This window comes from Strongylocentrotus purpuratus, unplaced genomic scaffold (genome assembly GCF_000002235.5).
Source record: "Strongylocentrotus purpuratus isolate Spur 01 unplaced genomic scaffold, Spur_5.0 spur5_scaffold_2, whole genome shotgun sequence".
Lineage (NCBI taxonomy): Eukaryota > Metazoa > Echinodermata > Echinoidea > Camarodonta > Strongylocentrotidae > Strongylocentrotus > Strongylocentrotus purpuratus.
Genome location: NW_022145605.1, coordinates 4,604,624 through 4,626,556, shown reverse-complemented (window position 1 = coordinate 4,626,556; position 21,933 = coordinate 4,604,624). Strand labels below are relative to the sequence as shown.

Below are 21,933 nucleotides of genomic sequence, written 5' to 3'. Positions count from 1 at the left end.
AAAGAAAGACGTCTTTAAGACGTCAACTTGTACCTTAGGAAGACGTCGTATGGACGTCATATTTACGTCTTACTAGTCAAAGAAAGACGTCTTTAAGACGTCAACTTGTACCATAGGAAGACGTCATATGAACGTCATATTTACGTCTTTTAGTTAAAGAAAGACGTCTTTAAGACGACATAACACGACGTCAAAAAGACATGATTTTGCACCCGCGCACGTCGTCATGAGGACGTCATATTTTGACGTGATTTTTACGTCTTATTAGTCAAAGAAAGACGTCTTTAAGACGTCAACTTGTACCATAGGAAGACGTCATATGAACGTCATAGTTACGTCTTTTAGTTAAAGAAAGACGTCTTTAAGACGACATTACACGACGTCAAAAAGACATGATTTTGCACCCGCGCACGTCGTCATGAGGACGTCATATTTTGACGTGATTTTTACGTCTTATAAGTTAAAGAAAGACGTCTTTAAGACGTCAACTTGTGCCATAGAAAGACGTCGTATGGACGTCATATTTACATCTTTTGGTCAAAGAAAGACGTCTTTAAGACGTCACCTTGTACTACAGAAAGACATCGTATGGACGTCATATTTTGTCGTGATTTTAACGTCTTATTAGTCAAAGAAAGACATCTTTAAGACGTCAACTTGTACCATGGAAGACGTCGTATGGACGTCATATTTTTTTCTGGTCTTATTGGTCCAAGAAAGACGTCTTTAAGACGTCAACTTTTACCCAAGAAAGACGTCCTACAGACGTTGTGTATACGTTGTATGGACATCAAATTTTGACGTGATATTTACATCTTACTGGTCATTTCGATGTACCTTTTATCCTTACATGATCTTTACGTCTTTTGTGTCCTCTAAATGACATCTATATGACCACCTGATGAAGGAAGAAAGTGTAAAAGTCACTTCATGAATACATTCTGAACATTCACACAGTAAAAATAGAGCAACAGATATTGCATCACATAATATATACACATGCCAGACAGAAAGTAATTTTCATATTTTTAATGTTCATTTATATGGTATGAAAATGGATAATAAAAATATAGAATACTTATGTTTATACCTTCTTCTATCTAACTTGTCTTCTATAAATACAAAATCTTTCCATCACCATCCTGAAACTTCTTCCAAAACATGCTGTATAAATACCTAGTGTATTTCTGTCAGTCTCATAATTGATTTTAAGAAAGTTAACAGGCCATCACAAAGATATTTGTTTCGTTATAAATTGTGCTATTTCATTTCAAATTTAATTCAGTTACAAGAAACTATGATATATATTGGCTTAACTTATAAGTCTTGCGGTTGTGAGAAGCAGGTTAGCAGCATAGAGACTAGGTAAAGCTACACTGATACCCGCAGTTGTTTAGTAGACAAGAAAACATCAGACTGGGAAGTTCCTCATATTCAGCAAAACAGCATAGTGGAAAGCTGGGCATTCATCAGTGCAGCTCTATTTCTTCTCCATGCTGCAACACTGCTCCTCACAACCCCAATACTTTAATGCAGATAAAGACTATAACATAAAACAAAAGGTTGTTGGAAACAATTCCTGAGCATGAAAGATCAATACTTGTTACATACAAGGGGAATATCTAAGTTTATGGCAAGAATTCAGTATAAAGTATAAAACTATACAATCTAAATCACACACAAGAGAAAAATGGCACAAATGATAAACACATGGCTTAGCTAAGTTATTTCTTACACTCAAAAGGAACAAGTTGGCAGCAAGGGGAACAGGGACAGCTTCACTGATACCTGCAGAGTTTTCTGATGATGGTTGCTTGCCCGTTGAAACCACGATGTTCACATTTGGCGATACAGCATATTAGAAAACTGTGCAGATATCAGCTCAACTGTACCTATTTTCTGTGCTAGAAACCTGCTTCTTACTGGCACATGACTTAAATACAAGAAAAGGCATTAGTGGCAACATTCATATTTTATAAATATCATCCAAAAAAAAATTGTTGCAAATACAGAAGCTGAAGTTCAAGTATAAAAATACAATTTCTATCAGATAACATTCCCGCCAGTACGAGTGGCTTTGTTGGGCAATTCCAAGGTGACTGTGCAATAATTATTCAGAAGATATTTCCAAGTTTAAGATAAAATAGCAAACATGCTGAACAAGTTTAGCACAAAGAGATACATTCTATTGCTAATGTCACAACATTCATTTGGCACGTTTGAAACTCCTGGGGGGAGTTTCACAAAATATTAATTTAACTTAAATTTTAACAGCGAATTCAATAAAGGTAAGCCATATAGTGCTCTCAAAATCACAGATACAATCCAAGAATTTTATACTTTTAACTACCAAAAAATTCTCAAACCACAAAGATATTTATGGTTTTCTTTGAAGGCGCCACTGTGTGTCACTCTTTAACACTTCATTCTCCCAATAAATTTTTGAATTTTCCCCCAACCGTTTTTCCATGAAAATAAGATATAAAACAGGCCTTTAAAAATCTAAGGTATTAGAGCCAATTCTTTTCTTTGTGATGATTTACATTCACCTAAAATTTAATTAAATTATAATAATATAGTTGGAAGAATTAAGGAATCGATCAGATCAGTTGTTCCCAATTTTTATCATCAATAATGGTCTTTTTTCACTCAAACTTTCAGATTATCTTTAAGTGTACATATAGCATTGAAGTCAATACCTTAGCACAATTGTCTCTCATCTGAACAATTTTACCACGTCCCGTTAAGGCTTGCTCAGATATGATGCTGCAAAACAGTCAAAATCGCAGAGTTTTTTAAATGCTGACATAGAGTTCAATACGCTTTACATAGTGTATATTATTAAAAAGAGCTCACTGAATTTGCGCAGTCCAAAACATACAAAGACACGCACCGGTAGGTCCTTTGTTGCCATTCACTTTACACATAAAACCAAACTGCATCATTTTTGAAATTTGTTGGAGGTTCACGTGCCGTACCTGAACAAGTCTTAATTGCTTAATAATGGATTCGATTTGTATTGCATTTACCTCACTCAATTTTTCTCTATTACCAACTTACAATGTATATATAATTTGCAACATGTTTTAAGAACTGATATGAAGTGGAGGGGTGGGGGGAGGGGGGTGAGCATGAGACATTATGAAACAGGTCAACTTCATGAATAGTAATTACAAATATCCTCAAAATACTGGAATCTTTTAGACTTTTACCCAAATCGTTATTATGTCAGTTCGTAAATCCTGTAATTCATTAAAATTGCAAGTAACATGACTGGAAATTTCAGTTCTACAGCTTATCCATTCAGGTTTGTGGCTACACCTCACCCCTCCCCCTCCCCCTCCCCCTCCCCCAATCTCTCTCTATGAAGTATAATGAAGTGAAAAAATAACCTTTCTCTAGCAGTAAAGCTATCGGGTGAGTGTAGATCAAATTTTGCGAAATATTCCACTTCAGCTTGGACTTGTGGGTTAGCTTTTGGGTGGAATCTCCTGCATTATGCACTGTTTTCAGATCCAAGGAACATAGACGCAAGGAATTCTAATGCATGAATAAAGCAAAAAGAAAGGAATACAATTTAAGAAAAACTTTCATATATTTTAAAACTTGAACGTAAATAATTAATTCTGTCAGAAAAGTACTGCTTGGTAAGATTTATCAGAAATAATTTCTTATTGCTCACAAACATAAAGTCAACACACCTTTGGGTTTTAAACATTTGTGGGCAATGCAAAACGTGATTCAGGATTTTGTTTGGTTAATTATCAATACAATTCTAGTTTCAGGGATGCCAGTTAGAATTGATCAGAGGACCTGAAAAATCACCTAGAATGAGCTAGCTTGTACACAAAAAACCTAAACTATGGTATGAAAATAACTCCTCAGGGCCTGAATTCAGGCTATTGCCTGAAAACTGGCATTCCTGTAGTTTGCTGATGAGGGTAGAATGAAAGCTCCTTGACCTATGCTGAAGGGTAAAAAAACACTGTTTGAAACTCACATAATATTGTCGGTTATTGCAACATACCTGCAGGTTTTAGTGATCTAAAATTAATTGAATTATAAATATATTTGAAACTTAGGACAAATAACTGAAATAAGCCTTTCAAATGAAATGAACCATTATGTAGTGTCTAATTCGTCAGTGTCTCAGTGATCATGCACAATATGACAAATAAATGTACAGAAATAATACAAGTACATGTACACATTTACCGATAATGGCTTCACCTGTTTCAAGAGGCTGCTGATCCTTAGGGAAGTAGGGAACATCCACAAGGTTGAGAGAAAGTAGCATTTTCTGCATGGTTTCACATCAATATACTGAGGCCACAATGTGCTTTGAATCCACTTCTTTGACGAAAGATGTTAAAAAAAGATGCCTACAAATAAATGAGAAAATGAATAAAGTTAAAACAAAATGAAAGGTTGATAATGTATGCATGTGCAACACAAATACTACAAGCTTCTTTGAACAGCCTGTGGGGAAAGAATTTTGTTTACCATTTACAGGTCTAACCGATTATTTCCAGATAAGATTTCTGTATACGGTAGCCTATTAGCTAAATTTGCTGTCTAAAGACTGTAGAAACAAATTGTTTAAGGTTACATGTTTGTGACACAAGTCACTGCTTTATTCCTCTACGTATCGACACGCAATGTTCAATTTTCAAACATCTGGGCCTGGGCCGGTACTATAGTACACTTTCTCACAGGTTTCACTGTAAACCGCTGCACATTACAAGTGCATACCGATGGTGGTTGCGGGCGGGTGCACGCCTCTGTGAAGTTATCTACCGTACAATGAGGAGGTAGATCACTTCACACAGACTTACGTGCCCCCGCAACCCTCCATCTGTATGCACTTGTATTGTGCAGCGGTTTGCCGTGCAACCTGTCAGAAAGTGTATACTACAATCAACGTTTTTCCGGAAAATACTCCCCCAAAATAAGAAAAATTGACCAGAAACAGGTTAGAAACATAACAACTTTTAAATCATGACCGGCATTATTTGAACATTTCATGAATATTTGCTTGATTTGGGGTAGGCCGATCTAGACCTATGTTTTAGATTTTTAGGACTCTCACCGGCCACGCCATGGGTCACTGGTCAAAAAGTCTGGATATGATTCTGAACTAGATCTAGTAGTAGATCTACAGTATTGCTTGGAATAAAGGAGTGACTGCATGTATTATCCATCTTAGATCTAGACCTACCTAGTGCCAAAACTTTCATCAGTTTGCTTCTCTTATTTTTCTGCTTTCTTTCAGTTTTAGAGCAGTTGTATATTCGAGTTAGATTTCCCTTTAAAGCCATGCAGCCCATGTGTAGGCAAATGAGTAAACTTTTTTGCTTTAAATAATGCCCCATGCCATGCATCCCATCAATCAAAACCCTACATAAAAATACATATATGGGATCATACATTTCGAATCTAGTCAGCAAATGTTGAAAGTCCGAGCTCACTATCACTGACATAAGATCATGCATTACAGTAACAAAGAGTCTACATAGACCTATCAACTTTTCAGAATAAAAAACAGTAACTATAGATTTATGTACTTTTCGTAAATAAATTAGGTAATTCTAGGACTTACCCATACTGTAAATTTGCAGGAGAAAACGAGAGTATTCAGCCTTCAGGAGGATGATACTACTTGCAACGGCTTTTTCACTCTGAATTCAAATACATTACATACACATAGTGCAATGCAATGCATTGTAGTCCTACGCATTGCCTTGAGTGCTGAATGTACCTGTACACACACGTACGTACACATTCCCGTTTGAAATAGCAAACTAGATGCGAGCATGTATAGTCTTGATCCATATTGCAGACCTTGGTGTGAAATTGGTCCACTATTAATGACTAATGACATTTGAGGGGGGGGGGGGCGGGGGGGGGGGGGGGGTTGTTCCCTATTTTTAATTCTGATAATTGCCCTATTTACTTTGACTTATGCTCATATTAGATGTTGTAGTCTTAACCCAATTATTATCTTGAAAAAAAAAGTTATTAGAGACGTCACAATGACGTCGTTATAACGTCGTCCTTACGACAATAAAATATCTTGGAAAAATAGTCTTTAAAAGAGGTCATAATGACGTCGTAATGACATTGTCAATACGACAAAAAATATATTGGAAAAAATAGTCTTTTAAAGACGTCGTAATGACGTCGTCGATACGACAACAATTATCTTAATTGGAATAAATAGTCTTTAAAAGAAGTCATAATGACGTCGTAATGACGTCGTAAATACGACAACAAATAGCTTGGAAAAAATAGTAATTTAAAGACGTCATGATGACGTCGTTATCACGTCGTCAATACGACAACATTACATTGGAAATAAAATAGTCTTTTAAAGACGTCAAAATGACGTCGTCGATACGACAAAAATTAGCTTGGAAAAATTAGTATTTTAGAGACGTCATAATGACGTCGTTATCACGTCGTCAATACGACAACATTACATTGGAAAAAATAGTCTTTTAAAGACGTCATAATGACGTCGTCGATACGACAAAAATTAGCTTGGAAAAAATAGTCTTTTAAAGACGTCATAATGACGTCGTTATCACGTCGTCAATACGACGACATTACATTGAAAAAATTAGTCTTTTAAAGACGTCATAATGACGTCGTCGATACGACAAAAATTAGCTTGGAAAAAATAGTATTTTAAAGACGTCATAATGACGTCGTTATCACGTCGTCAATACGACAACATTACATTGGAAAAAATAGTCTTTTAAAGACGTCATAATGACGTCGTCGATACGACAAAAATTAGCTTGGAAAAAATAGTCTTTTAAAGACGTCATAATGACGCCGTTATCACGTCGTCAATACGACGACATTACATTGAAAAAAATAGTCTTTTATAGACGTCATAATGACGTCGTCGATACGACAAAAATTAGCTTGGAAAAAATAGTCTTTTAAAGACGTCATAATGACGCCGTTATCACGTCGTCAATACGACGACATTACATTGAAAAAAATAGTCTTTTATAGACGTCATAATGACGTCGTCGATACGACAAAAATTAGCTTGGAAAAAATAGTATTTTAAAGACGTCATAATGACGTCGTTATCACGTCGTCAATACGACAACATTACATTGAAAAAAATAGTCTTTTAAAGACGTCATAATGACGTCGTCGATACGACAAAAATTAGCTTGGAAAAAATAGTCTTTTAAAGACGTCATAATGACGCCGTTATCACGTCGTCAATACGACGACATTACATTGAAAAAAATAGTCTTTTATAGACGTCATAATGACGTCGTCGATACGACAAAAATTAGCTTGGAAAAAATAGTATTTTAAAGACGTCATAATGACGTCGTTATCACGTCGTCAATACGACAACATTACATTGAAAAAAATAGTCTTTTAAAGACGTCATAATGACGTCGTCGATACGACAAAAATTAGCTTGGAAAAAATAGTCTTTTAAAGACGTCATAATGACGCCGTTATCACGTCGTCAATACGACGACATTACATTGAAAAAAATAGTCTTTTATAGACGTCATAATGACGTCGTCGATACGACAAAAATTAGCTTGGAAAAAATAGTATTTTAAAGACGTCATAATGACGTCGTTATCACGTCGTCAATACGACAACATTACATTGAAAAAAATAGTCTTTTAAAGACGTCATAATGACGTCGTTATCACGTCGTCAATACGACAAAAATAAGCTTGGAAAAAAAAGTCTTTTAAAGACGAGAAAATGACGTCTTTATGACGTCGTTAATACGACAAAAATTATCTTGGAAAAAATAGTCTTTTACAGACGTCATAATGACGTCATTATCACGTCGTCAATATGACAAAAATTAGCTTGGAAAAAATAGTCTTTTAAAGACGTCAAAATGACGTCTTTATGACGTCGTTAATACGACAAAAATTATCTTGGAAAAAATAGTCTTATAAAGACGTCATAATGACGTCGTAATTACGTCGTCCATACGACGTACGACGTGTTTACCACTTTACGACCAATTTATGACGTCTTTAAGACGTCAGTCTGCTATCAGGGAAAGAGTGTCAAAGTCACGGGACGAATTATATACGGTGGAGAAGGTGTTAAAAACGCGCAAGAAAAAGGGGAAAAGGGAGTATCTCATACGGTGGAAAGGTTATGGGAGTGATTTCGATAGTTGGGTAGGCCGTCTTCAAAACCGTTAAAAATAGCTCATTCCTAGTACAGCTATCATTTTGATCTGTGAGGAGGAAAGGAAAGGTTATACATTATGGGTTCACAGTTTTACGTCACATTGCCAAGTAATAGTTCCCTGAGTTATTTTCCAGAAAACAAGACATGTCACTATACCACAAAATTGCACAGACCTCTCACGTTGAGCGAAGATTTTGAAGTTGGCCTGGCCGAAATTCAATTTCAGAATACGTGGTATAATTTGAGAGATGAGCAAAACTGGATAAAGATTTACACCCCCGAAGGGACGTCAGACGTACCCGATCTTTGTTTGACGCATTTGTTAAAAGTGCCCACGGGATTCTACAGTTCAGGGGATGAGTTATGTGAAACCATCAATACCATCCTACCAGAGGTTATCCGTGCTAAGACTGGATTCTTCTACAAAAAAAGATCACGTCGATGTTACGTAGAAATAAGAGAACGTTTGGAAATTGTGATATCTTGCTATCTTGCAAGACTATTGGGATTCGACGGGGAATGCCGGCTTGGAGAAACGACAGAAAGCCCTCTGCCAGTCGATGTACACATGCAGTTTCATACATTCTACGTCTATTCGGATATTGTGCAATCTCAACACGTGGGGGATGCAGCCGTCCCACTCCTCAGAACCATTGCCGTTGTACCCAGCAAACGGCATGAAAATATCGTCAGATATTATACAACCCCTCACTACGTCCCCCTGAAGATTCATCATTTTGAAACCATTGAGATTATATTAACCACTGAAACGGGGGAAGTTGTGCCATTCGAGCGTGGGAAAGTCATTGCGAAACTACATTTTCGTGAGCGCTCTTCGAGTTTACCGTGATATTAAAGAGAGAAAGAAATAATTATGGCGCGTATGAAAAATTTGGGACGAATTATCAACAATACTCCTCTTTACGTGAAGCAGCGTGGTATGGGGATCCCCGTTTTCAGAGGAGCCGTTATGCAACGAGGGCATGGGCTTGGAAGTCTTGTGAGAGGATTGTTTCGAACAGCCAGCCCCCTACTCAAAAAAGGGGCAATGGCGCTGGGAAAAGAAGTTTTAAGCACGGGGATGAATATCATGCAGGACACAATGAGTGGACAATCTTTGAAAAGTGTCGCGAAAAGAAACCTTTCCCAAGCAGGAAAACGACTGGCCAGAAAAGCCCTGGATGGTGCCAGAAAGAAAACACAGGCTGGAGGGGGACGTTTCCTTTTAGTTAAAAGGAAACGGCGAGGGAAGAAAACCATCATTCGAGCCAAGAAGTCCCGTGCGAAAAGACGTCGTCTGGATATTTTTGATTAAATCATTCGTAACCTGCATTTCGTTTATATACACCACCATGGCCCTACTTCATGAAAAAAGTGACATCTGTTGCAAGTCTGAATTGGATCTATTTTCAGTCCCCTACACCCAGATGAGTATTGTAAAAGGCCCATGGGTGGAATACCATCCAGTCAGCAACATAACCGATTCGGGCCCCATTGAATTTAACCTGTCTGGAACAGCGGAAGAGTACATGGACCTTTCACAGACTATGGTTCATGTACTAGCTAAAGTAGTCAACCCCGATAACACGGATCTAGCTGCCGATGCCCCAGTCGGACCTATCAATCTATTTCTACCTTCACTTTTCAGCCAAATAGATGTTAAATTGAACGAGACTCTCGTTTCGCAACCATCAAACACAAATGCTTACAGAGCATTTATAGACGTGTTAACCCACTACGGGAACGATACCATGTCATCTCAGTTGACTCAGCAGCTATTTTACAAGGACAATGCGGGGAAATTAGATGCGGTGAACCCTTTACTGCCCGAGGGAGAAGTGAACCACGGGTTGAAAAAGAGACACGGATTCACGCGTGAGAGTAAAACGGTATCGTTATTAGGGCCTTTGTACGGGGACATCTCTTTCCAAGAGAGGCTCATGCTTCCAGGCGTGGACGTTAACATCAAACTCAATAGAACCAAAGATGCATTTTGCCTCCTCACTTCACATCCTACGTTAAAGTACAAGGTCATGATTGAGAAGGCTACCCTCTACGTTAGAAAAGTGAAAGTCAACCCCTCCGTGATGCTGTCACACGCCAAAGGATTGGAGAGTTCTCCGGCCAAGTATCCCATTAACAAAGTGGACGTGCGTTCCTTCACTATACCCTCTGGAAATATGTCCCTTAATAAAGACAATCTCTTTCTGGGACAGATTCCTAATCGTATTATCATAGGATTTGTGGATAATGACGCTTACAATGGGAGCTATAGGAAAAACCCTTATAACTTTAAGCATTATAATTTGAACTATATTTCGATCACCGTAGATGGAGAGCCCCTGCCCATGAGGCCCATGCGCCCCTGCTTTGAAGAAGGAAAGAGTCAGAATTATATAGAGGCATACAACACGCTCTTTTTGGGGACGAGTCGTTTATTTTCAGACCGTGGAATAGCTATAAATAGGGAAGAATATGCTCAAGGATACACACTGTATGCGTTTGATCTCACCCCTGATTTAAGCGATGGGTGTCATTTGAATTTGATAAAGGAAGAGAACGTTCGTCTTGAAGCAGGATTTGATGTAGCTTTACCCAATACCCTGAACTGTATCGTATACTCTGAATCACAAGGCCTTATTCAGATTGATAGAAGTAGGAACGTCATCAACGATTTCAAAGGTTGAGAACCCTAACACTAGCCCCTCCGAGGACCCTAAGTATTGAGGGGTGACCATGGACACGCTTCAGATTGATCACGTGCTCAAGAATCATCCAGCCACCAAGGATTACTTCGAAGGAGTTTTTGCACTGGACGAAATACCCCGTGTTTTAACAAAGAACAAATACTGTTACATTTTTAATAGCGATACTCGCGACAAACCAGGCTCGCATTGGCTTGCATTTTATTATAACGGTAGCCGAGGTGAATTTTTCGACTCTTACGGGAATTCACCATCATTCTATAGCCAGGACTTTAAAGAATTCTTGGATAAACATATTAAAACTTGGGACTTTAATACAAAAAGATTCCAGGGAACGTTCTCTACAGTGTGTGGACAGTATTGTATCTATTATTTGATTAAAAGATGCGAAGGAAAGGGACTGAGAAATGTTGCGAATGTCTTTAGTCACGATTTAAATAAAAACGATAGAAAGGTCAACACTTGGTTTAATCAGAAATATAATTCATCATTTCCTACGCACGACTTAAAGTTCACTCTTTCACAGATTGCACAAAGTTTTGAATATCGGGAAGTTAATGCTTAATCATCGCTGTTATTAATATTAATATTATTTATGAGTATTATTTTAGAATTCAAGTTCATCTCTTACTGTCTCTCTCTCTCTGTCTCTCTCTCTGTCTCTCTCTCTCTCTCTATCTCTTACTGTCTAACTTTCTCACTTTCTCACCTCTCTCTCTCTCTCTTTTTCTATCTAACTCTCTCACTTTCTCACCTCTCTCTCTCTCTCTCTCTTTTTTCTATCTAACTCTCTCACTCTCTCTCTCTCTCTCTCTCTCTACTCATTCAGTCTACCACTCGCTATATCAAATACGCTTTCTTCTGTACTTGCATGTACACAGACATAAGACAATTAAATGCGATAATATACATTGTAAACATGTCTTTTAATAATGAATAAAGAGTTACATCAAATCAATATTTCATTGGTGAAAATGTCTATTTTCTTTCGTGTCTATATACAGCAGGTTTCTTAAGAATTATTTAGTTCTTCTAAATTTACGTTGATTAAGTTAAATTCTTTTAGGGAGAACAATTCTCTACCCTCTAAAAGGCTTCGTGAGATAAAAAATAAATAATCATCTATACTACGATTTAAATAATTCTATATAGATTACATAGGTATATCGTTTACTTTTTGAATTTGTTTCATACTAGGATGAATTTACTCCCCCTAAATAGAGTTCACGTATATACACTTACGATTATTCTAAAGCTATATAAACTACCGATGGAAAAAACACACCATGAAGGACTATTTACATCTCCATGAAATTTAGTCTTACAAACGGAGAAATGAATTGTATCTCTATATATACATCCAAAAGACACTTCAAACATCATCATCTTAGTATAAATTAGTCCTACATATAAAAAGAAATATAAATTTTTAAAAAACACCATAAAGGACTATTTACATCTCCATGAAATTCATTCTTACAAACGGAGTAATGAATTGTATCTCTATAATTATATACATACAAAAAACACTTTAAACATCATCATACAAGTATAAAATATAGTCCTAAATATAAAAAGAAATATAAAAAATTACAACTCCTCTACAACTAACAACAAAACGCATACAGAATCTAGTTTGCATTATCATGCGATACTATGCCAGGCTGACATTGGTGTCTATATTAACATATCTATAGATCAATGATTTGCTCAAATGACCGTTTTGCCATTTGGCCGTTTGCCCGTTTTACCACGGGAGTATGGGTGACTGAAACCATTACACATCATCTAAAAATGCATCCACTTTTGGGATAAAGGATCAATGTTAGACTTTCTTTCACGTTCTTTTAGGGGTCTAGTACTATTTACAAATGTACCAGGTCCTGCTCGTGTGGCTACCTTTTCATTACGATCTACCAGACTCTCCTCCTCCTTCTCCTCCTCCATGCCGTCCAGCCGCTTCCATCGTTGAAGGTCTTGTCTTCTTTTAGGGTTGCTCAATAAAGTCTCTGGAACATTCATCTCAGCCAGAATCCGCATAAATTGTTCACTACCGCTAGGTACGTAGCCTCGTCGTTCGCGGAAGATGTCGTACATTAAATCACAAAGATTGCTCCCTTTGACGGGTCTCCCATGAATGACAAGTTGACCGGCTGAAGTCCATCCAATGCTAGGATTTATCTTTAACTTTTGAATAAGTTGGTGAGCACGGTTTACGAAAGACTTGGGAATATGTTGTATAATTTCGAGTTCAATGGGATCGGACTGCTCACGGTCCTTCACAGCTGGGCTCTCCACTTCCATCCCGTCTTTGATGTCTAGGGGTTGAACATCTCGAACCTCTATGGGTAAGGGTTTCCTTAAATTGTCCGACGTCTTTAGAAATGTTTGTAAATATTGAGAATACATGGTTGCTTTATCATGAACGTTCAAGTCCTTCCTGTCCAGAATCGTGCGCATCTTCTCGTCAAGTTCATCCAACGGGTGGTGTGTAGACGTAGAGGGACCCCCTTGTAAAGATTGTAGCATGGTGGGTGGAATGAGCACCATTTTACGGGCATGGTCCATGATTCCTGTCAGTTATTATCTCTTACCCGTGAAAGCGTTGGCGATTGCCCCCACAGCTGGGACAACGAGTCTCATTAACAACGGTAGAAGAAAACCTCCGCGTTGATTGAGGAGCTTCTTTCTCTCCCTGAGAGAGGTTCGGCGATCAGAAAGCTTCCTCAGCTTATGTTTGTGTTTGGAGAGTGAACGCTTGTGAGAAGGTGAAAGTTTGATGTTACCGTTTATAACGTTGACGATGCATTCACAGATAGCATCTACGAGTCCTTTGTCGGCTGTTTTCAATAATGCCTGTCGCTGCTTGGCGGTGCAATGGGCCAGGGTCTTGAGAAGAACAGCGTGTGTCCTGACGCGACGGGACATCTTCAGATAATAATGAAGCTCCGGTGTGAAATGTTCATTTATACTTTCGGAATGTAGGTAAACTGCGTTTCTCCCGGGAAGATGTTGGTTCTTAAACGGAAGTTCTCGGGTGTGTCTGGTTTTAGATCGATGAAAAGGTAGCCGTATTTTCCTTTGGTGGCATCGGTGTAAGCTTCTTGAAAATATTTAACACGACCTGGATACATCTGCTTTGCTAAACACGATATTTGCATTTTATCTCTACAATTTTTAAATAAACAATAGTATTGGGTATTGAGTGAAATTGCCCTCGACTCTTTTCCCTTATGAAATAAATTCTGGCTGATATAAATAACACTGGCGTTTCTATGATGACACCCCTTCGTGAACAACGCAGCAACCTTTTTACTATCACCCGCAACATCCATCAGATCATCGATAATAAAGAGCGTGGGTTTCGCATTATCCGTAAATTCATAGAAATCTTCGGGTAAATTTTCGTGAAATTCTATGTTTGGAATAGTATTCATCATCGTGGAATATTCTTTTTGAAATTCACCGTAAAACCATACTATCCTTTGTGGGGTTTGATCAAACATAGAGGGAATAAGTTTCAATAGTTTCCTCACGAAAACAGTTTTACCCGAAAAGGTAGGACCGACAACACACATGGTGAAAGGATGCCTCAGTCGAACATCCATGCTATAAAAATAAATAATGGTTAATAATGACAGAAAAAAACAACACCAAAACAGTCGTAAGTGAACTTAACGTAACTTTGCAGTAAGAGATGTGGGTTTGATAATTTCTTATACATTAACAATAATAAAAATAGAAAAATCATTACCTAATACATTCAAATGTAAAAAGAAAAAAATAGAAGACCGCTTAAAAAAAGCGATATCGTTCAGTCTACAGAAAATGAACTACTGAAGCTTTCTTCGGGAAAAGAAGCATTTAAATACGACCACGGCATTGTAGTATTGCCATCGACTTGCCTCACGAGTAATATATCGAGAGAAAAGCTCGCAAAGAAAATAAATACTAAAAGGACAACGATTAGAAAATTCATACGGAATGTATTCTGAGGAATACGCCTGACAAAGTCCCGTCGCATACGGCGAAAATTCGAACTATCCATCTTTAAATAATCTTTGAAAATAACAACCTCTCCGTGCAAAGGTTTACGGTAAAATGAAATTGAAAGGTCTGAACGAGGGATAAATACCTCATTTTATATTTACTGTATGTCCTCGTGACCGTAGGGCAATGTTTTGACGCCATCATCCCCCACTCGAACCCTTTTAGTGAAAACTACTCTATAATCTTTCTTTCGTTGAACCGTATGAATGGTCTTGGATGCGACATCCCGTACGATTCTGGATTCATGAATCGTTCGTTTGCTATTTTCACTACATTGAATCAGTTCTTTTAACGTGTCATGGTTTATTATTAATGAATTTGCATCGTTCAGGGTAAAACCCCGCACTTTGCACACGGCGTTCCCCTTGTTTGTTTTGTAACTGTAATTCTTAGGACCTGCACAGACCCATATGTATCGATAAATTCTTCATGAGCAGGGTCAATTTCATCGGTTAAATCACCTAGATAATTACCCGTCTTGGGATCAAAGGGTTCGAGCGAAGGGTTCGTCCTAAATACTATACTGTCTGTATCATGGTATAACACTCTGTCATCCAGCTTCTCAAGAACCGAATATAGTTTCAGCCTTGCCATAGCTGTAGTGAAACTAGCGATGATGACGTTGGTATTCACATTCTGGTCTACGAAACCTTCGGCATTGGTGAAATTGAGTTGTAACAGCTCGTTAAGAACGAGAATATCATGTACTATCACCGTTTCGTCATTTAATTGTTTCAGCAATTCTGCCGCTGTACTCAAATAGAGGGTCTGTCTTAGATTATTACGTTGGGCGAACTTTCCCCAAAGGACATTGATGATCATTTTAGCGATAGCACGAAGACCGGGATTTTTCATTATTTTTTTAGGGTCCAGTAAGATTCCTTCGTGCTCGTAATACTCTTTAACATATTGTTCTCGTTCAGAGGGTGTCTTAGCATCGACGGGATATCCCGACGCCTCCTGTTTCAATTTCATGACAGCCTCGATATAGCCCGTAAAAAGTCCTCCTGAGTGCATTTCTTCATTGTATTGGGAGTAACGATCAAACTGCCACACCTCGGTTATTTTCAAATCATAATAACCCTTTTCCAAAGCTTTTTTCAGCTCTTCGGATACCCACACGCCTTTCAGTTTCCGCTCGCTGTCTGAATGCGTACATTGTTTTTGGTTGAGCGCATCTGCGCATGCGCCACACAGAGGGAAGGTTAGCTTGTCGCAGGAACGGTATGGGAGGACGGGATGGTATAGGTTTCTAGGAGGAGTTATATCGCACTGGATGAGGCCAAAGATTTGATCGACAGGTGGAAAATTTGAATGTAGAATTCTCGGATGACCGACTGGATATTTCCCAAACTTATTAATGTAGGGGTAGAGACTCGTGAAATCGTAATATAATATTTGTTCGTCCGGTTGAGCTTTGTAATACAAAGAGCAACCGTCGGTACGACCCCCAAAAAATGAATCCCTTGGGTTTAGTGGATTTTTTAAAGTTTCTTTTAGATCTTCAATTATAGGCATCACCGCTGGCTCAATCCTCTCCCTATTCCAGTCGTGTTCCCATACCGTGGTCACGTTGTAGCCTGCATTCTCCAAAAGTTGTACCCTATGCATTGCCTCGTTGTATAGTACTCCCATTTTTTTATTACAACGCCGATTGACGGTATCTGATTTATAGCACACTTCACATCCATGAAAGTAACACCCTAAAAATTCAAAGATGTGTTTCTCATCCCCTACCTCTGCGTAGCCATCGACATAGCGCCCGTGAACTTTACGCTCGCCGCCATTGAAAGCATGCCGTATTTCTATCCCTAACTCTTGGGCCTTGTAATGCAACCATTCCCCCGCTTTGACCGAATGGCGCTTAGGATTGGTGTATCCATCGGAGGGGATGAGCGCGATGGTGTCTGGTTTTAGATAATTGGTGCGAAAGAGGAGGTTGCATGCACTCGGCAGAGTGAGACACCGTAGAAAGGGGTCTATACCCTCCTCATTCGTTTTGGTTTTACTGATTTCTTTGAAGTGTTTCCTGAATATTTTGCAGCTCTTATGTAAAATGTTAACATCACTTTCACAATACTCTTTAATTTCATGCTGGAAATTAAAGACGTAGTCTTTGGGCATGTTGTCGTACCATTCATTGAATTCCTGGAGGACATTTTTCATCATACTATTTGTACCGTAGTACTTTTTGTCTGGGAGGGGACCTACATAATTTTCATTTTCCTCTTTATTAAATAAATGAGGGAAGAAACCTTTTTTCATTCCTTCGATGCCAAACGTTTTGGGTAATTTTGCTAGCCCCATCTGAAAGAAATTGAGACTGTCTTTGACGACGATTTGAGGGTCTTTTGTACGTAGACTCATGATCTTCCCCCCCATTCATGATCACTTCAGGGATGATCCCTTGACTAATCAGATGATTGAGGAGAAAATAAGAGTCGTACGCCTTGCTGTTGTGTGCAATGGCCACGGCACCAGCGTGACTTTCGGAAAATAGCCAATCACAAAATTTATCTAAAGTGTCCTTCCCTTGAAAAGTTATCCCCCTCTTCCCATGACGGTCACAAAATGGACAATGGTTATCCCCAGATTTAAGGGTTGGACCATCCATACAATTGGTACATTCCCACGTAGCGTGGACGAGATTGGGAACATGCGATCCCGTGTTTTGGGTACACTCAAAGTCAAAAAAGATGTAAAGTTGACCCGGGTCGGGTATCTCATGTTCCTCCGCAGACTTTTTGTCTTTGGATTTTTGTTTCTTTTTTAGTTTCTTCTTCTTCATGTTCGCAAATATTTCCATCATTGTTGCTTCTTTCTCTGAAGGAACGTAATAGGGGCTCTCTTTTGTCACTTTCATATAACAGTCATGGGTGGGGCCATCTACATAGTCTTTACATGTTCTGCAAAATATTTGGGAACACTCGTGATCATCCACCCTCCCATGGAATACATCTTTATCAAATACGCGCTCGCATTTTGGGCATTTGTTTTTGGTATTGCAAGCCGTAGAGTTGTTGAAGGGGGTAACGCTATGCAACTGAAAGCAGCGCTCCGTTAGAAAGGTCATATGACATTCTGAACATGTGCGAGGTGAGCGCTTGGCTCAATCGTTACGATCGCAATCATCGGAAAAGCAATCAGGACACGTTTCACAACATTCGTGATACCGAGGGTCATTGAATACTTCTAAACATTTCTTACAATAGTTCTTAGCACACAGAAATGCCGACATGTTTTTAATGACATTGTAATGCGACGATTCTGTCAGATACAAGTGCAACGTTTTTTCTGCGGGGGGACCGGCATATATCATCGCGTGTCTTTTGCGACCTCTATAGATGACTAACCTATACTCGGGGTGTAATACCTCTTGAAATCTGGCATAATGCGTGGAATCCACTTCACCTACTTCAACACCCGCCAGTTCGTGGAGTTTTGCAGCTTCCTTTTGCAATCTCGCCGTTGGTTCTCTGTCGGTGCGAGACCATTGCTTGTATTTAATATTGTTATTTGCATAATACCTCGCAATAACTAGCGCATTCGCAAAGCAGGTTTTGTCCGCCTTACTCGAGGGTATGGTGATGATGGACCTTTTACGAAGGGATGCCTCACCATCTCTCAAACCATCCATTTTACGTACATAGCCACCCACGGGGTTGAGGACATGATGGAACCTGATTGTGAAACCAGGTTTCAAAATAAAGTCTTGATTGCTATTCAGGACACGCTCTATGCGTTCGAGAATAGCGTTAATGTCAAAGTCCTTAATCATAGCCCATGGAAACCCAATCGGAACGTTCAACTGCTCAGACACTAATACTAATCGTACAAAATCCCTTTCCGATGTATCTCTCAAAAGAAGGGTTCTCAATTCATCGAGGGAAGATTCGATGTAATAAAGGACATCACAGATCGAAGTACAATTTTGAATGTCACCCACAAAATCGTACCAGGATTCACGAACCCCAAACCGTTTTGAAATCCGAGAATCAACAAATTGCCATCTGGGTGCGTTTAATAATTCTTCGTCCTCAATGGAGGAGTCTTCATGAACAATGTTTGGACCGGATGACTCATCATTTTGAAGGTCATTAGTGGGTAGATGATTTGACTTTGTTTTACGTTTACCACCCTTTGTTTTATCAATCGTCTCTGGATTAGAATTTATTTTCATACCACCCCTTTGAACAGTTCTTGTTGATTCTCGGATTTGAATTTCAGCTTCTTCCTCCTCGTCCGATGAGAAAAAATAATTGACATGGGGTGGAGGTACATGGCTCGAAACATAATCTGTACCGGGACCCGTATGGTGGGCAGGGGCTGGAATATCCCAGTCAGCATTGAACCTAGCCCGTTCACCCTCTACGTTTGAACGTTCCGGCTGGATCTATGGGCTGTGGTGAATCAAGGACCTTACGCTTTGAACGCTTTAGTCTATTGGTTTTGTTTTTTGTTTTGGTACTCAATTTAGACTTTTTTGATTTTGAATCGCAAACCTTTTTGAAAGAGGGAGCTTGGCGCCGCTTTTGACCTCTACCCGTCTTGGGATTTGTAATAACAAAATCCTCATCATCGGACCAATTCCTATTTTCGATATCGGAAGCTGCATGAACTCCATGGCTAGCGAGGTTACACTTAGTACCCACATCTCTTACTAAAGTATTTGAAGTTACGTTAGGTTCACTTACCGTTGCTGATGTTGCTGCATTATCTTCCGTTGAAGGATGTATTGCGGGTGAACGTTGAGCAAGACCTCGAACCCCATCAATGGTTCTGTTAACTACAGGTTGTATTTGGGAGGGAGTAAAGTTGTATAAAGTGGTGAGTATATTTTCAAGATTTTCTCGAAGTAGGTTGCTGCGTTGCGAAGACGATTGGGGCGTTAGATCAGCCATTCTAACTCTACAGATGTAATGGTTTCAGTCACCCTTCATAACCCAACCCAAGAGTTGGAAAATATGAGTGGTTAGATGCTATATTTTAGGGGGTATTTATACCTAAAACTCCACACAAGATTCTTTAGAGGGTCTAAGTGTATAAACAGTTCAATGTTTATACCACGGATAGAGGCATTACGCCTTCCTTTTCAAGTTCAAGTGGTCAATATTTATGCCAAGGATAGAGGCAGTGCGGCTTCATTTTAAAAATGTCTTAATGGAGTTCTATTTGGATTTTATCGCTGAAGACAATAGTACTTTGTCTAGGTCTATTAACTAGGGAGGGCTTCTTGAGGGTTTCTTCATCCTCCCGCCTCCCCTCTGAAACAATAGTTGTTGACACGCCTCGGTCTTGGAGAAGCTGTGATTCATCCTCTAATGGTAATCAACCATGTTTACGCAGATAGAGGCATCACGGGTTCCTTTTCAAGTTCAACTGGTCAATATTTATGCCAAGGATAGAGGCAGTGCGGCTTCATTTTAAAAATGTCTTAATGGAGTTCTATTTGGATTTTATCGTTGAAGACAATAGTACTTTGGCTAGGTCTATTAACTCGAAAGGGCTTCTTGAGGGTTTCTTCATCCTCCCGCCTCCCCTCTGAAACAATAGTTGTTGACACGCCCCGGTCTTGAAGGGGTAGGGATTTATCATTGATAATGAAGTATGTTTACGAAGGGTTATACGACTTGATGACTGGTCTTTATTCTAGTGATTGGGGTTTGGTAAAATATTGGTCGGATTTTACACTCGCTCTAATAACCCTTACATTTTCCTTGTACCGCCTTGTGGACGTTTAGTCTTTCCCTGCACAATGCTTGGAATTCTGCCATGGTCAAAGTCAACCCCTTTTTGGTTGGTAGGATTTCTTTGTTTTTCACAAAATATTCTCTGACATCCACGTACACGCGTTTACGGAATGTCTTTACCACGAGATATTTTGGACGGTCCTTCTTCAAGCTGATTGGGCATTTGAAGAGCACTTCCGATTCCACGTCGTCGTCTTTGTCTTCTGGTTTTGCAGTCCAGCCCATCTTTACCTCCTCGTCTTTTCCAGCGTGGTAGGGGTTGGATGATTTCAGCTTTCTGTCAGAGGGCTCCGCCCCTTCTTTTTGCTGATCGTTTTCTCTATCCTGGTTTCGGTAATGCTGTGTTTCCGTGTAGGCTTGTTCATCGGCTATAAACAAAGGATTTTCAGAATACATCGAATCTGCCTCGTGTCGATCTTCTCCTCTCCTGTCTGGGGGCGACACTAGGGGTGTGTCATAGGTGTTATTATAATATCCAGCCATAATGCGTCTCCCCTCGTTGTAATTCGTCTACCCTCGATGTAATTTTCTCTTCGTAGTTGTGGATGCCTTCGCTGGTTTGATGAAAAGGGCATTTCTTCTCCCCATTTTATAGCTTTTCCCTCGATTTTCCCCCTTTTGTTTTACTCCTTTTCCTGCCCCGTCACGTCCCTGCAAGTCCAGGCCTGCCGACCCTCCCCCATTTCGCAATCCTGACGCAATACTATGACGTCATGGTTGGTTATAGAGCATGACGTCATCTCCATGACGTCATGTTCATGACGTCGTTGGTGTGACGTCATCCATGTCTTTAATCTTAATTTATTCATAATTTATGCATATTTATGGATCCATATTCATATCTATACTTCATACACGTTATGGATTTACATATTTCATATTTCATATCATAATTCATAATTCATAAAACAAATAATAAAGTTATGACTCCATAGACATCCTTATACTACTAACCTCTTTGCCCACAAATGGAGGCCTGAAATCATCCTGTTTCTAAATGTTTCGCGCGAGGAAGAATGACTCTTGAATTACGTATTCCCGCGGTTTCTAATATTCGGTTTTCATGAAATCAACGTTATTATTACTCCTTTTCCCTTTAGAATGGAAAAAAAGTTGCATTTTAAAATGTAGAGGACACAAATAGATACTTTCTCTCCGTCTCATTTCCAATATGTCTTCTATCTTTCACTCCTATCTCCATTTGTTTATGTCATACGTTGTGAAATAAA

The 21,933-nt window shown here is 39.0% G+C and overlaps 1 protein-coding gene and 1 long non-coding RNA gene across 4 annotated transcripts; both read right to left on the bottom strand.

The window, feature by feature from the left end:
- Window positions 1–869: 869 nt before the first annotated feature.
- Window positions 870–5,638, bottom strand: LOC115926608. Of its 3 annotated transcripts, XR_004065161.1 has the most exons (4): window positions 5,600–5,638; window positions 4,231–4,382; window positions 3,393–3,540; window positions 870–898 (listed from the first exon to the last, which is right to left on the bottom strand). It is a non-coding gene; the product is annotated as an uncharacterized LOC115926608 (long non-coding RNA). The 3 variants fall into 3 exon arrangements; XR_004065160.1 differs by lacking the exon at window positions 870–898 and having other exon boundaries at window positions 1,015–3,540; window positions 4,216–4,382; XR_004065159.1 differs by lacking the exon at window positions 870–898 and having other exon boundaries at window positions 1,015–3,540.
- Window positions 5,639–19,413: 13,775 nt separating this feature from the next.
- On the bottom strand, window positions 19,414–21,594 carry LOC115926607. Its single transcript, XM_030991470.1, has 2 exons — window positions 20,825–21,594; window positions 19,414–19,740 (listed from the first exon to the last, which is right to left on the bottom strand). Exons 1-2 carry the CDS (start codon window positions 21,185–21,187, stop codon window positions 19,645–19,647), a joined length of 459 nt encoding a protein of 152 aa, XP_030847330.1. The 5' UTR covers window positions 21,188–21,594; the 3' UTR covers window positions 19,414–19,644.
- Between the last annotated feature and the right edge of the window lie 339 nt (window positions 21,595–21,933).

Coding starts and splice junctions, on each gene's coding strand:
- LOC115926607 (XM_030991470.1), bottom strand. CDS start 21,187: ATGGCTGGATATTATAATAACACCTATGACACACCCCTAGTGTCGCCC. Junction 19,741..20,824: donor ACCGTCCAAAATATCTCGTG/GTAAAGACATTC, acceptor TACAACCTGTAG/TTAACAGAACCATTGATGGG.